The 15,973-nt window shown below is 32.2% G+C and overlaps 1 protein-coding gene across 1 annotated transcript; it reads left to right on the top strand.

Annotated features, from left to right (window-relative positions):
- The first annotated feature begins 10,792 nt into the window (after window positions 1-10,792).
- Window positions 10,793-14,118, top strand: LOC21386336 (sugar carrier protein C). Its single transcript, XM_010089611.2, has 4 exons — window positions 10,793-11,114; window positions 11,239-11,561; window positions 12,640-13,275; window positions 13,419-14,118. The coding sequence occupies exons 1-4, from the start codon at window positions 10,979-10,981 to the stop codon at window positions 13,890-13,892; spliced, it is 1,569 nt and encodes a 522-aa protein (XP_010087913.1). The 5' UTR covers window positions 10,793-10,978; the 3' UTR covers window positions 13,893-14,118.
- The last annotated feature ends 1,855 nt before the right edge of the window (window positions 14,119-15,973 follow it).

A 15,973-nucleotide genomic window follows, 5' to 3' on the forward strand; every position in this document is an offset into this window, starting at 1 on the left:
TAAAAAAATATTATAATAAATTATAAATTATAATTTAAATTATAGCATAAATTCTCGTACTAAACAGCTAGAAGTAGCGTTGTTTTCCGAGGTCTAATTTTGGGAGTTTTTGGCCTGTTTTGTTGATTGTGCAGAGGCTAGCTAGCTGTGAAGTTGATATGATTTTTTGGCAGTTAGAACCAACGGGTGCCAGCTGTACATCTAAGCCAATGAAAGCAACTAAGCGAGGATTAGGGACTATGATGGACTTTGGTGTTACACCCCAAGAAAATTCAACACTTCCTGCATATAAAGCAATAAAATTATTAAGAAAGCGAGAGAAGAATCTCTTATGTCAGCTTTAGCAGTTTATTTAAAAACAAAATAAAAGATTTTTTTTTTCTAGTTAGAAAAAGGGTTAATGTATTAGTGGCCGTTTGGTATAAAAATTTTGAATTCAGAATTATTATTTTAGGTTTAAATCAATATTTATTTATAAAAAATAAAAAGTAATTTTAATTTAACTCATTAAAAATTAATATTTGATTTGAATGGTTCTAATTTAATATTTAAATTTTAATGTGATGTTTTAAATTATAAATCACTCATAATTCTAAAACTACCCACCTCTTAATTTTGGGTAGTTCAAATCCCTGATTCTAATTCTGGTTTTAGAATCATGATTTAGATCTAAAATCATGAATCATGGTTATAGTTCAAAAATCAAAGCTAGAATCACCTGTCTCATACCAAACGAAATCTTATGGGACGTTTGGTTCATAGATTCAAAATTATGATTTATGATTTTAATTTTTGAAATTTAAATTTTTTATGAGAGAAAAATACTGTAAAAAATTAAAAATTATAATTTAAAATAAAAAACGAACCTTTGAAATAAAAATGTTACATACCAATCCTCTTCGTTTATATATAAATAAATAAATAAATAAAAACTATGTGACTTATTAATGGTAGAGAAAAAATATGATCAAAATCTACTCAAATGATGGGCTAATTAAAGGCAACTAATATGGGTCCGATGTTGTAAGGCCATTTAACCGGACAAATCATTCTATATTATGATCACCAAAATTCAAACCTGGGGCATCTTTTCTTTTTTTTTTTTTTTTTTTTTTTTTTTTGAGAATAAACCAGGGGCATCTTGGGAGGAGAAAAAAAAGGAAAAAATCACGTTAGGGGAGAGCAAAAATTTAACAAAAGTTGTAAGTTTGTAAATTTTTGTTACAGCATTGAGCAATTACACAATTTAAACATCCAACCCCACCAAGGAAAAAGTCTCGAAAAGGACCCCTAAGAAGAATTAGAGAATATTTATTGAATGCCTTTCGCATTAAAAAGCAACTAAAGAGAAGTTGTTTCGAAGAAGATTGACGGGGAATAAGCAAAAGAAAATGGCCACATTTTTTCCCCCCTTTTTTTTAATGTTTTTCTTTTAGGTTTTTTTATGCATGATCTGAATTGTATATTGTGTATACGAAGAAAAATATTATAATAAAAAATTTTAATTTAATTTTTTTTAAAATATTATAACAATAACTTAACTTTTTCCGTTATTTCAGTTCCTTTATTTCTCATATAGATGTTACACTGTGCGGCACAGAGTACTTATGTTTTACTTTGTTTTGTAGCTTTATTTTTGCTGTCGCACGTAAAAGCGCAACGAATTAGGTATCAATAGTATAAAGGGAGGTCACAGTAACAATATGATTTGGAAGAACAACTGTTAGTACTATATATATGTACGCATGAATGTATGCATGTAAGAATGGATGTTGTCTCTTCCCAAAACTCTGTAATCTTTGACATTTGAACACTCAAATCCTCAAAATCTTGGCACATAGGGTTTTTTTATTTTTATTTTTTTTTTGTCGTCAAATACTATAAACCATGTTAATATTTTAAAGATCCGTTTAATTTATTTATTTAAAATTTTAATTCGAATTGAGATGTAATTTTATATGAGAGCTTTTATTGTAATAAAAATGTTAGATGTGACTGTTTCTGAAAACTTTTTACTGTAACAAAACTCAAATTCTAAATTTAAATCGGTAAAATGAACGGGGCCTAAATTTTTAAAATTGTGATAACTAATGACAACAAAGCGTTTAGTTATAAATAATAATAAAAAATTCATAGATATCATTGAGGAAATTAGACATCCATTTCACTATATATTCTCCTTAGTTCTGAAATTAGGTAAGGAGTGTGTTTGTATTAACTAGTTATGTGAGTAGCACTCGATTTATGACTTTAATTTTGTCTTGTGTTTTAATTTTTTTAGTGACTTTTTAATGATGTTATGCTATTGATTTTTTTTTTTTTAAAAAAAGAAATCTATTTGCAATAAAAGAAAATTCAATTTAGGAAAAGAAAAAAAAAAAAAAAAAACAGAGACTAAATGGCAATTCTTTATAAGTCTACTTGTTTTGCGACTATGCATTATTCTTGAGTTGAAAGACTAAAGAGACCGTAACAAGACTTAAACACGTCCAATGAAAAGAAAAAAATGAAGAAGAAGAAGAATAAATATGGGTGTTCACATGATAGGGAAGATTTTCTAGGATAATGTAATGACCGAGAAAATTTTAAAATTTAATAATATAATTTATGTATTCAAGTTATGAATTTTTTTAAAGAATATTATTTTATATTTTGTAACTGAATGATTTATAGAATTAATATCAGTATTTTTAAATTATGTAGCAAATTTTATGTTAAGTTCATGTTTTATAAGCAAATAAATTCGGACGATAAATTCTCGCGGCTATTTAAGGCGGATGAATTTTCAGTCCGTATATAAGTTGAGAATCTTAATTTCAAGAATTTTCAAGTACAGTACGATGTTAGCAGTGTACCGAGAAACACTCTGACATTTCAAGAGAAATCCTTAATTGCCGAACAGAAAAGTTAAAGTCATGAGGGTAATATTTTAGTAGAGAGATACAATATGAGCTCAAGAGTTGATACCATCGGTAAGACTGTCATTCCTGGGATATAATACAAAAAAAGTTAGTTTAGAATTTATATAGTCTAGAAATGATTTCAAGACTAAAACAGTCTGAAATATTACGCGATTAAGAGTTTAATTTGATATTGAATTATTCAGGAAACTAGTATCAGACTATAAATAAACAATAGAAAATGAACCGTCAGAAACTAAAACTTTCTGTCAGCTAAATTAATCCTCGTCAATATAAATTTTGACTACGTTAAATGGAATGTTAAGAGATAAGCTTGAAGGGCAAAGAAAAAATGTGATGAGATGTGAATTTATGGAAGTTAATCATGAGATTCTTAAGATAAGCTTAAAGGACAAAGAAAAGATGTGATGAGACGTGAATTTATGAAGGCTAATCATCAGATTTTTTTCTCTTTTTTTTTCTCCATTTATGGCCGGCCATGCATAAGGAAACTAACAAAAAAAAATTACTAATTAAGTTAGCTTGATAGGCTTAATTAAGAAGTTAAGAGGAGATTAAGCAAAAGTCTATAAATACTAGATGATTAGTGCAAGAACCAATATAGCCTATTTTTCACATTTCCTCTCCTTTTCCTACACACAAAACCGACCCCCCTCTCTCTCCATTTCTTCTCAAATTTTTCTTCCACTCTTTTAATCCTAAGCCATTAGCAATCATTAGAAGAAGAAGAAGAAGAACATATGTGATGAGACGTGAATTTATGGAGGCTAATCATGAGATTTTTTCTCAAGAACCAATTTAGCCTATTTTGCACATTTCCTCTCCTTTTCCTACACACAAAACCGACCCTCCTCTCTCTCCATTTCTTCTCAAGAACATATGTGATGAGACGTGAATTTATGGAGGCTAATCATGGGATTTTTTTTCTCAAGAACCAATTTAGCCTATTTTGCACATTTCCTCTCCTTTTCCTACACACAAAACTGACCCTCCTCTCTCTCCATTTCTTCTCAAATTTTTCTTCCACTCTTTTAATCCTAAGCAAGAAGAAGAAGAAGAAGAAGAAGAAGAAGAAGAAGAAGAAGAGGAGATGTGGTGAGACGTGAATTTATGGAGGCTAATCATGAGATTTTTTTCTCTCTTTTTTTTTATTTTTTTTTTCTCCATTTATGGCCGGCCATGCATAAGGAAACTAACCAAAAAAATTACTAATTAAGTTAGCTTGATAGGCTTAATTAAGAAGCTAAGAAGAGATTAAGTAAAAGTCTATAAATACTAGATCATTAGTGCAAGAACCAATTTAGCCTATTTTGCACATTTTCTCTCCTTCCTACACACAAAACCGACCCCCTTCTCTCTCCTTTTCTTCTCAAATTTTTCTTCCACTTTTTTAATCCTAAGCCATTAGCAAAGAAGAAGAAGAAGAAGATCAAAGTGTTCTAGGAGGAGGATAGCCAAGGATCTTTCTTCAAGGGTATAAACTCTAAACTCTCTCTCTCTCTTATTTTTCTAGCAAAGTTTAAGATTTAGAATGCTCTTCTCAAATTTTCTTCCACTCTTCTAGTTCCAAGCAATTAGCCAACCTTAGAGGAAGAAGAAGGTGAACAAGGGGCTAGGAGAAGTCAAGTATATTGGCCTTCAAGAGTAAACCCTTAACTCTCATTTTCTAGCAAAGTAATCCATTGATGTAATTTGTGGTTCTTAAGGAAATAAATTTGGAATAAGGGTGTGTGAGTTTTATGGTGGTTTTGGTATGTTTTGAGGTTAGTTTGATTAGTGGTATGTGGCATGTTTATGTTTGGTTTAAGTTTTGTTTATTTTGGTTAGAGATAAAAAAATTTCGGTTACTTTGAACGTGAAAATGTGGATTGTAGAGTGAGGTTTTTAAGTTAATCTAAATTTGACCTTATAGATCTCAATGTTTTGAACATTTTATCGTACTATAAATAAACCCAATTTTAACTCTAAATACAAGTTTTAAACTGTTTTTCAAAACACTGCAAAATTGTCCACACTGTTTCTAAAAAACTGGCAGCCACTGTTTGAAGCCAAACGAGCTCCTTAGAGAATGAATTTCAGTTTTCTCCAAACACTAAAGTTTTAGATTTCGACAAGATGAAGAATTTTCATGAAGAATGGATTTTCAAAATCCGATTCTAAGATGGAGTAAATGCATATTTCTGAAACTGTATAGTTTAACCGAACAAAACTAAAACAGTTTTGGTTTTTAACAGAAAAGTTCATCAAAGAACCCAAGATGTGATTTTAGTAAAATACTATGGTTTTAGAGTTCGCTTTAACGGAAAAGTTCATCAAAGAACCCCAGATGTGATTTCAGTAAAATACTATAGTTTTAGAGCTCGTTTTAACAGAAAATATTCATGAAGAAAGTTTTCGAGAAAATCATTTCTAAGACATAGTTTCATAGTAGTTTATAATCTAACCGTAAAATGACTTGTGAAATAGTTTCAAAAGTCAGTATTCGACAGAAAATTAATTTAGGACTGATAATGAGAATTTAGTACTTGTAACTATGAGCAATCGGCTTTATGAAAATCGAACAATAGTTTCTTTTAAACCTTAATAGATTGCAAGCAAAACATCCAAACGGGAACTTATGAGCCCAATATGTTAGGCCATTAGAATTACGAAGTTAGATGCGGGTCCAACGCCCGTATTAGTTCAAAAACCCCCACTCAAGTCTAAATTTCAACGGTTTATAGTTAGAACGCATTTATTAAGTCTCTAAGCCAAATTGGGCCTTAATAATAGAACAAAGTCCAATAAGGTAATTTATAGGGATTAGTTGTTAGATTGAATAATTAATTAATCATATATTAATTTTCAACCTAGGCATATGTATGTTAAGGGCAATTAAGAAAAATAAGATTATGAGGATTTAATAAATTTAATCCTTATACTAAATACAAGATTTTACAATCCTTTAATAAAGAAAAGGAAAACATTCCTTAAGTAAATGATTAGATTCCTTTATAAGTTTGCTAAATTAAAATAATAAACGACAGTTAATCTCACACTCTCAATGGATGTTCATTTTCAGAAATAAGCAAGTAAAAGAATAGACTGTTTGGCGAATAGTGAATTCCAACTCTGTAAAACAGGTAAGTAGGAATCTCGTCTACAGTATGAATAGATTTTAAATAAAATGTTACATATGATATATATGCATGTTTATGCTTTATGTTATAGTATGCAATGTCATGCTATGCTGCATACACCTTAATAAGTCAAGTGAAACTTATAAGAATAATCACAGTTGAGTGTCGTACCAGCCTTCGCGAAGGAGGTAACTAAGACTCCGCGAGGGAGATAAAAAAGATGATAAGTTAAATCACGGTGTCGTTGGGGACCTTGCAAACTCTCACGTCCCGATGATTGCGCACAAATGGTAGAGCACTCGGGCCCATCAATAAGTAAGAGAAGATCGGATAATAAGACTTTAATAAGACATAATCATAATTATGCATAATTGACTCATACATATTTATTCATGTGAACTTACAGTTATTTTGCGAGAGATAGTTCCTACTTGTTGAGCGAAAACTCATTATAGAATATTTGTACAGTAGGTAAGCAACCTGCACCTAATGCCTGATGGACGAACAATGTGGAGATCAGAAAATGAATACCGCTCGTAATTATTTCCGCAAATAATTTTATGTGATAAATAGTTTTGCTAATTATGACTCTGAAACTATATGTTAAATGATTAGGTTATGATTGTTAAGTATATGTAAATAAGTAAGACTTAAAGATCAAGTATATACGTATATATTTATGTTTTGAAAGATAAATATATTGAGGTATAAATATTTTCTCATAATTAAGAAAGAAATTTAAAATTTATGTTTACTATAATAATTTTTTTTTTTTAAAATGTTCCGTAAATTTTAAAAAATTTCAACAAATATATATTAATATAAGTTACAATAACCGCTCTGTAATGAGAGTCATCACACATAAAGTCAATCCCAATTGGAGTCTTTATTTATCCTGTAAATCACTATTTTTTATTTAGCTTTTTTTTTTTTTTAAGACTTCTATTCTAGATTACTTAATTATTGTAGAAAATCACGATGAAGTTAATACTATATGTTTCGGAACGTCTAAAACCAATTTTAATTGCCTTATATACTTCTTCACGCATGCATTTGGTTTTTAAAGAAAAAAGATTTCGACGTCGAAAAACATATTTGCCCGCATATATACACACACGTATACATATCAAATATAAAAATCAACGCATTGTATATTAGTTTACATTTTATATTATATTGCATAGTTTGTATATAACGGTGAAGTCCCTCAATTTTATTTTCTCTGGAGCATTAGTATTTTTAACCGATTTAATTTTTCACAAATGCGTTCTATTAAAGTGGAAAACCGTCTCAAAAATTTCGGATTGGAGAACGTTAAAAGAGGCAGTAGTTAGGTTATGTTAAAATGCCCATGAAAGCTACAACTACATTGGAGGGGCTTGGATAGTTTTCTCCCTCTAGAATCAGTCCAAGTTTAATCTGTGTAATTGAGTGGACGTTTGGTTCATAAATTCAGAATCATTCTCGTTTGACATGTATTTTTTGTGAGAAAAAAATACTGTAAAAAATTATAAATCATGATTCAGAATCAGAGACGAATACAGAAAATAAACATCTTCAAAGTCCCTATGTTAAAATTTATCTTTTGTTTATAGGAATGGGTTTATAATTTAGTTTGCACTTAAATCTAGTAAAGCTTGAGTGGATGTAAGTGCGCAAAAGGAACTTTTTGGTCCAAATTTCATTCTTGAATTGTTCATACATTAACGATTGCTAAATTGGACATCCATTTTCTATGTTGCAACTTATGTTCCAACAAAACAATTAATCATAGACTGCGAATAAAATAATGTAAATTACATTACCATGAAACGAAATTATCATCTTATAAACTGTGATCTGATTCATGAAATAAAATTTGGACCAAAAGTTTCCCCTTGATTAGACAAAAACCATAATAAAGAAGATTTTGAAAAAACAAAACAATTAATCATAGACCTCCAAAGAATTTATTCCGATACAAATTTTCTCAAAACCCTTAAAATAGATAACCCAATTACGTGATAAGTTGTGGAAAAGATTCCAACCTCATTAGAATATGTTCTTGCGCCTTAAGACTAGTTGGCTTCTCTCATCAGTTTATTGATAACTCAACTATTACACATCTTTTAAGGTTTCAATATAACATAATTAACATTTTAATAAAGAAACTAATATCTAAGGAGATTTTCTCTCATAAAAAATACACGTAAATTGAAAATAATTCTAATCTATAAACCAAACGTCTTTTAAGACTGCTTCCCATTCTGTGTATAGTTTTGAGAAAAAGATGATTACAAGGGATTGATTTTATAAGAGAATAAAGAGATAAGGGCCTAACTCAAAATCTACAAGCTTTGGAGAAATTGCCATTGCATTTTTCTTGTCTGTTGTTTGATAAGACGACTTCAATAGAAGAAAAAGCGGAAGACAACTTCCCCGAAAAATTAAACAGATTACCGAGCCCCACAATTAAAGGAGGAAAGAGTAGAATAAGGAATCTTTACAAAAAAAAAAAAAAAAAAAAAAAAAAGGAAAAAAAAACCAAATGGGCATCAAATCGTAAGGAAGATTCTCAATGGAGTCCTATTCTCTCTCTAGCGGTTGTTTCATATTATCCGTATCAAATATCACTGATATTTTAATGTCCCAAAATTGAAAAAAAAAAAAAAAAAATGATCACTGAGATTTCTCTATTCGAAGCAAAAACACTGGTTTTACCTTTTACCTCTTACCATGCGCATGAAAAGTTTTCCCTCATAGAGGTTTTGACAAAATTTACGGTAAGAATTGTTCTTTTACCCTATCAGTGAGTAGTGTTGTTTTAACTCGTGAATTAGCTTTTCAACAGTATGATTTATAACTCAATACATTTTCACTTCAGGCATCTCAAACACTCACATATCATAACGTTGAAAAGTTAATACAATAGTCAAAGCAGAGCAAAGTAGAGTACTTACTGTAATAAGAATTTTCGGTCGTGTTTGGAATTGATTTCATTTTTATTTTTCAGGTTTTTTGAGAAAGAAAAAATAAAAATATTTTTAAAACGGCATTTGGCGCAATAAAAATAAAAAATGAAAATGAAAATGATTTTTAGTTTAGTATAAAATGAGAGATAAATGAAAAACAACATTTAGTCGTTTTTCATTTTTTATTTTCGTTTTCTCCTCTCTCGAACGGAGAGAGAGAGAAAGACATTAATGAGTTTTTTTATATTGAAAATAATTTCTTAATAAAACTATTAAACGTATTTTTAAAAATAATTTTTGTTTAAAATTAAAAACGTTTTAATTTTCATTTTCGGAGACTTCAGGAACAGAACATACCGTATATATCCTGTACATACCTACACAAAAGCCTCGTCTTTTAAGTACTAACCTAAATCTAAATGCCAAAACAACCCTAAATTTTTATAAAATTACAATCCTACCCCAGTTCATCCAAACTTATAAACTTTACATTCACATTGTTATTCACATAAAAGGTCGCATGATATACGTCTCTGTGGTATCAAATGGTTCGACTACTTACGCGTAAAGGCACTTATAGTCACGCACATTACCATCTTCATAATCATCAACAACATTGTTACAAACAACGAAAAAAAAAAAAAAAAAAACAATATTGTTTAGCTGTTAAAATCCCACAACTATGACCGACGTACCGAAAGGCGAAAACCCCTCTCTTCTCCCAAACATTATCCAGAGTGACAGAAAGGCAGATCTCGGTGAGCCTCAAGAACAAGATTAACATCACCACCAACCAATTAATTGTACCTGACTCAGCACCAAGACATGCATACACGGGAAAGTTAAGAAATTAAGGATGTGTTTGGAGTTATTTTTATTTTTATTTTTTACGTTTTTTTGAGAAAAAAATAAAATGAGAGAGAAACGGTGTTTGATACAATTAAAGTTAAAAAACAGAAATGAAAATAATTTTTTAGTTTAGTGTAAAATAGAAAAGAAATGAAAAACGACTTTTAATCGTTTTTTATTTTTTATTTTCGTTTTCTCCTCTCTCGAGCAGAGAGAGATATTAATAAATTTTTTTATACTAAAAAATAAACTCTTAATAAAACTACCGAACCCATTTTTAAAAATAATTTTTTTTTATTTTAAAACGAGTTCTGAATAGATCTTAAATTTTCAATCTTTTTCTTTCTTTCCTTTTTGCCTTCTGAGTAATATCCGACGTGTAAATTGCATCACTAATTAACTAGTACACACCCTATTGTGACACTGTCACCGACTGCCCAAGCATTAATGTTCAAAAAGGTTAATCATGAAATTCAATAAAGATAAGAAAAATAAAAGAAATTTATGCAGCATGGTTTTTGCATTGCAATATGTCCGTTGTTCAATGTTCATACGGATTATTATTCTTTGATTTCTTTGAATCTTTGTTTTTTATCCATTTTGTAAGGTCATCATGATCCAACGGCTAATGTGAAAGGAAAGACATAGAAACTGTATAATAATAAGAAAAAGAACAAAGGAAAATAAAATTTGCCAAGTAGATTGTTTAGAGTTTACTCTAAGCTCCTCTGTTCAAAATCTTATCCACAAAAATAAATAGGGGAGTTTGCGAGGAAAAAAAAATTAATTATCTTTTGATTCCTAATCAAGAATTGAGATACTTTCCATTTTCTATTTTTTTTGACAGCTCAACAGTCCCTCCATAATTTGTGATTTTTTTTTTTAAATAAAAAAAAAGAAAGAAAAGAGAGAAAATTAAGGGCCTGTTTCTATAAATACTCCTTCCCATAACCCGTCCAAAACCTCTATATCCTCTTCTTCTTCCTCTCCGTTTCCCTATTGCGCTTATTCACTCCATTCTGTTTCTTTCTCCTCTACTCACTGTTCTCTGCTTTTCTTCTTCTTCTTGCTTTTTCCTCTTCTTGTTTTTCTGCTTCTTGTCCTCCTTTCTAATTACTTATTCCACAAGCAAACACAAATGCCGGCCGTGGGAGGAATACCCGCCGGTGGCTCCGGCAAGGCCTACCCTGGAAAACTGACCCCCTACGTCACTGTGACATGTATCGTCGCGGCCATGGGCGGTCTTATTTTCGGCTACGATATCGGAATCTCCGGTACCACACTGATTAATACACGTCCTTAAATTTTTTTCTTTTTTTTAAACTTGTAATTTTAATTTTAAAAAATAATTAAGATGAAGCGAGGTTTTCTTTTTCATTTTTTTATTGTTTTGTTCAGGCGGTGTGACGTCGATGAACTCGTTTCTCGAGAAGTTTTTCCCGTCGGTGTACCGGAAGAAGATGGCGGACAAGACCACGAACCAGTACTGCCAGTACGATAGTCAGACGCTGACGATGTTCACGTCGTCGCTCTACTTGGCCGCTCTGCTCTCCTCGCTTGTCGCCTCCGTAATCACCCGCACTTTTGGTCGGAAACTCTCCATGTCCTTCGGCGGTATTCTCTTCTTGGCCGGCGCTCTCCTCAATGGCTTCGCTCAGGAGGTGTGGATGCTGATTGTTGGCCGTATCTTGCTCGGTTTCGGTATCGGTTTCACCAATCAGGTATATATCAATAAAATATTGTTTGTACACTGTAAATTACTATATAAATACGTGTGCGTCTGTGTTTCTGTGTCTTTGTTTGGATCTCTGGTGTTTTTGTGTTTGTTTTGTTTTGTATGGAGAAATTTGGTTTTGTGGTTTTTTTGATGTTTTATTATCTAGTAACACACGAAATGTTATGTGCCGTGTCCGAGAACCAAAAGCATTGGAATTATGTTTATGTATTTTTATTCCTCTGTGCTTTGTCTTTAACATATCATTCTTTGTATTTTTGTGGGCTTCTCGAACTCAACTTTTCTCTGCTTTTTTGGATCTGTTTTCTGCAATTGTGGAGAAGCATAGTGGATCTGACCATTTTGTTTCTAATATGACAAAACTAGATTTTTTTGACACAAAGCTCTGATCCAGATATGGTGATTCCAAGCCTTTTGTCTATTTTATTTTTTATTTTCTAATTTATTTTTCCATTTAACGATTAGATGACCTTCAACCGTAAACAATCTTTTCCATATTTTCTTTTGAATGCGACCTTAATTTTTTTCATTATTTAGGATATTATTTCATTCGGTTTGGTTGGTGAGAAAAGTAGGGACTGAACAAGTGATACCCAATTCTCTCTCTCTCTCTCTCTCTCTCTCCAAAAGGCGTTCGCTGGTTTTGGATGAAGTATCAACTAGCTCATTTGTCTTCATTTCAGTGGTGATTTTTTTACCAAGTCAAACTGCCTCACTTTTCTTCGCACATGACACATCTTTGCACCTCTTTTTTCCTTCTACGTTTACTATTTGTCATAGACGGCGAATAAGAGGAAAAAAAAAGTAATATTGCAAATTTGAAAGCGGCCTTTCACTAAACTAACATATCTCAATAATTTTTATATTGCCATTTTTCACATCAACCAAAGAAAATTAATTAGCGCATGTTTTTTCCTAAGAAACATGCCAACTTGTCACACCCCATGTGGTCCTGTTACTAACCACTGTCTTTTATTAAAAAAAAAATGTTTCAATGAAATTACAATTATTAACACTGTATTAATTAACACTTCTAATTCTTATCACGTTCTTCTGAATTACAGTCTGTGCCACTGTATCTCTCCGAGATGGCGCCGTACAAATACAGAGGAGCATTGAACATCGGTTTCCAATTATCCATCACAATTGGTATCCTTGTGGCCAACGTCCTTAACTACTTTTTCGCCAAGATCGAGGGCGGTTGGGGATGGCGGTTGAGCCTGGGTGGAGCCATGGTCCCTGCTGCTATAATCATTGTGGGTTCATTTGCCCTCCCGGACACACCTAATTCATTGATCGAGCGCGGCAAAGTAAAAGAGGCACGTGCCAAACTGCTGAAAATCCGTGGCGTTACTGATTCGGAAATAGAAGAAGAATTCAACGACCTAGTCGCGGCCAGTGAGGCGTCGAAGAAAGTGGAGAACCCGTGGAGAAAACTGTTGGAGAGGAAGTACAGGCCTCAATTAAGCATGGCCATCTTGATCCCCTTCTTCCAGCAGCTCACCGGGATCAATGTTATCATGTTTTACGCCCCGGTGTTGTTTAACACCATCGGGTTCGGTGACGACGCCTCCCTCATGTCCGCCGTCATCACCGGAATCGTCAATGTAGGCGCTACTCTTGTGTCCATCTACGGTGTTGATAAGTGGGGCAGGAGGTTCCTCTTCCTTGAGGGTGGTGTTCAAATGTTGATATGCCAGGTAATCCAAATAATAATCTATGTCACTCTTTTTTCTTTTTTTTTCTTTTGTGTTTGTTGAATTTGAATTAGTACATTTTAAGATTATAGATATCAAAACTCGAGATTTTAATTTCTGGGTATGTTTTTTTTTTTTGGTTGTAGATCGTTGTGGCGGCAGCAATTGGTGCTAAGTTTGGAGTTGATGGGAACCCAGGGGACTTGCCCAAGTGGTATGCCATAGTGGTGGTGCTGTTCATCTGCATGTACGTTGCCGGGTTCGCCTGGTCGTGGGGCCCACTCGGTTGGCTCGTGCCCAGTGAGATTTTCCCACTTGAAATCCGATCAGCGGCTCAGAGTGTGAATGTCTCGGTCAACATGATCTTCACATTCGCGGTGGCTCAAATCTTCTTGACCATGCTCTGCCACTTGAAGTTTGGCCTGTTTATCTTCTTTGCTTTCTTTGTGGTTGTTATGTCCCTCTTCGTCTTGAACTTCTTGCCTGAGACCAAGGGAATTCCGATTGAGGAGATGACCCGGATATGGGGGACCCACTGGTACTGGAAAAGGTTTGTCGCCGCTGAAGAAGAAGATTACCCCAACGGTGGTCACGTGGAAATTATCGGCAAGGCTGTTTAGTTTTAGAGCAAAATGGGTCTTCTTTTTTTTTTTTTTTTTATTGTTTCTTTTTAGCTCTTGATTTTCTAAAGCTCGTACATACTATAATTGATTTGGATGTCAACGGTTATTTTTCTTTTCATCAAATTTGTGTTCTGTTATAAATCTGTTTTAATTTAAAAGGGGGGAAAAAATGTTATGTGATCTGCCTATTAAATTGAACATAGTCTAATTCTATTGCGCTTAATCTCTCTTCCCTTTTCGTACTCTTTCCATGAGATTTCGTTTGGTTTATGGATTAGAACCATGAGATTAAAATCATTTTTGATTTACGTGTGTTTTTTATGAGAGAAAATACTGTAGCGAACTATGAACCATAATTCGAATCAGAGAACGAATCTTCCAACCAAACGGTATCCGATTCTCTCTGTTCACTAAATATTCCAGATCTTTGGGATATTATTTTGTCATCATATCGTCCGGTCTGAAATTGAAGGCCATCTGTAATCATATTGATCAATGTGGTGGTGTGTGTGAAAGTGGACAATAAAATAAACGACATTTCTTCGATGCTTCTTTCTTGTTACCTTTTGGAGTTTTCCCGAATTTGGCCAATCCTAGTGCTCGCAAGTGTTCACATTAGTTTGATCCTAACTTATTAGTCATAAAAATGTAAATAAGTGATTTTTTTCTAATATCAAGAAAATAAAATTTACAATACTTTCAAAAAAAAAAAAAAAAAAGGGCGTTGGGCTACGGGGCAGTCGGAAGAGGATAGGGCACATCCTGTTACGACTACTCTGACTTGGCTGGCTCAAGAATTTTTCAGTGAAGTTTTTATTCAAAGCAAATCAATAAACAAATTCATAAATAACACTTCCAAAATATTGAAATATGGAAACAATTGTTCCCTAAGCGATGTTGACCAAAAAAATAAATATGGATTGAGGTTAGTAGTGTTCATAATAGTTTGGTATTGATTCCTAATTACTAATTGTCATAAAAATGAGTGGCCTGGCGCTTATAAACTCTGAAAAAAGGGGTATGAAGAAGAAAATAAGAACACTAGAAAAAACAATCGTTGGCCTACTTGGTTAAGAAGCTACATTACACCTTATTATGACTACTATGAGTAGGCTGCGTCACGCATTTCAGTAAAGTTTTCATTCGAAGCGAAAAAAAAAAAAAAAATATATATATAGCATTGTTGACCGAAAAACCAATGAATTTGGGAAGTCTTAGAGAAGCAAAATGACCAAATCCCTTGAAAGGGTGAATAGCCATGGCCTCTGATTTTGTTTACAAAACGAATTGAAGAAGGCTCTGATCAACTTGTCTTTTCTTGCCAATGAGTATAAGAAGTGGAAAAATATCGACAATAGTAATTAAAGAAAGAAAAAAGTTAGGTTCCTATTTGAGCTAATTTTTTCCACGGATGCAAAAAAGGAACGGCTAACATATCTAAATTGACCTTTGTTGTCAAGTATTTTTTAAAAGTATTTGTCACATTATTTTGAATTAAAATAGTTCAAGAATCATTTCTATTTGAGTCCAATTTATAGTATAATTATAGGTCGGCTATTATGTGTGATAATGCTTAAAAACGCCTCCATTGGTCTTATTGGTTGCTCATCTAATGTGAATGTATAGTTTTTTTTTTTTTTTTTTTTTAAAGAAAACAAGTAGTTTGCAAATTCCCTGCTCAAACTAAGTATTTAAATTGAATATAACTCATAAAAGAGAGGGATTGAAATTAGCCTATTATAGAAATGTTTCATCACAAGTGGATAAATCTCTTAAAATGTAAACTGCCCACCAAGAACTTTGTAATATTCTCAATACAAATTGTCTAATGGATTAAAGTATCTATCACTTATCAAGAAAAAAAAAAAAAAAGGATTAGAGTTCCCAAAGGTTCTATTTTGCTTAAAATAATTCACTAACAAGCGGGAGAGCAATCATTTAGTGGCTCATTTTCTATTTTTCTTCATGTGATTATGCAATTATAAAGTGGCATTATTCCTGTAATCATCATCCCCAAATTTCCACACCCAAAAAGAAAAAAAAATTAGGTAATAGCAGAGCGTTCTAGCCATAAATTA

Source organism: Morus notabilis, unplaced genomic scaffold, assembly GCF_000414095.1.
Source record: "Morus notabilis unplaced genomic scaffold, ASM41409v2 Scaffold1089, whole genome shotgun sequence".
In the NCBI taxonomy this organism is placed as follows: Eukaryota; Viridiplantae; Streptophyta; class Magnoliopsida; order Rosales; family Moraceae; genus Morus; species Morus notabilis.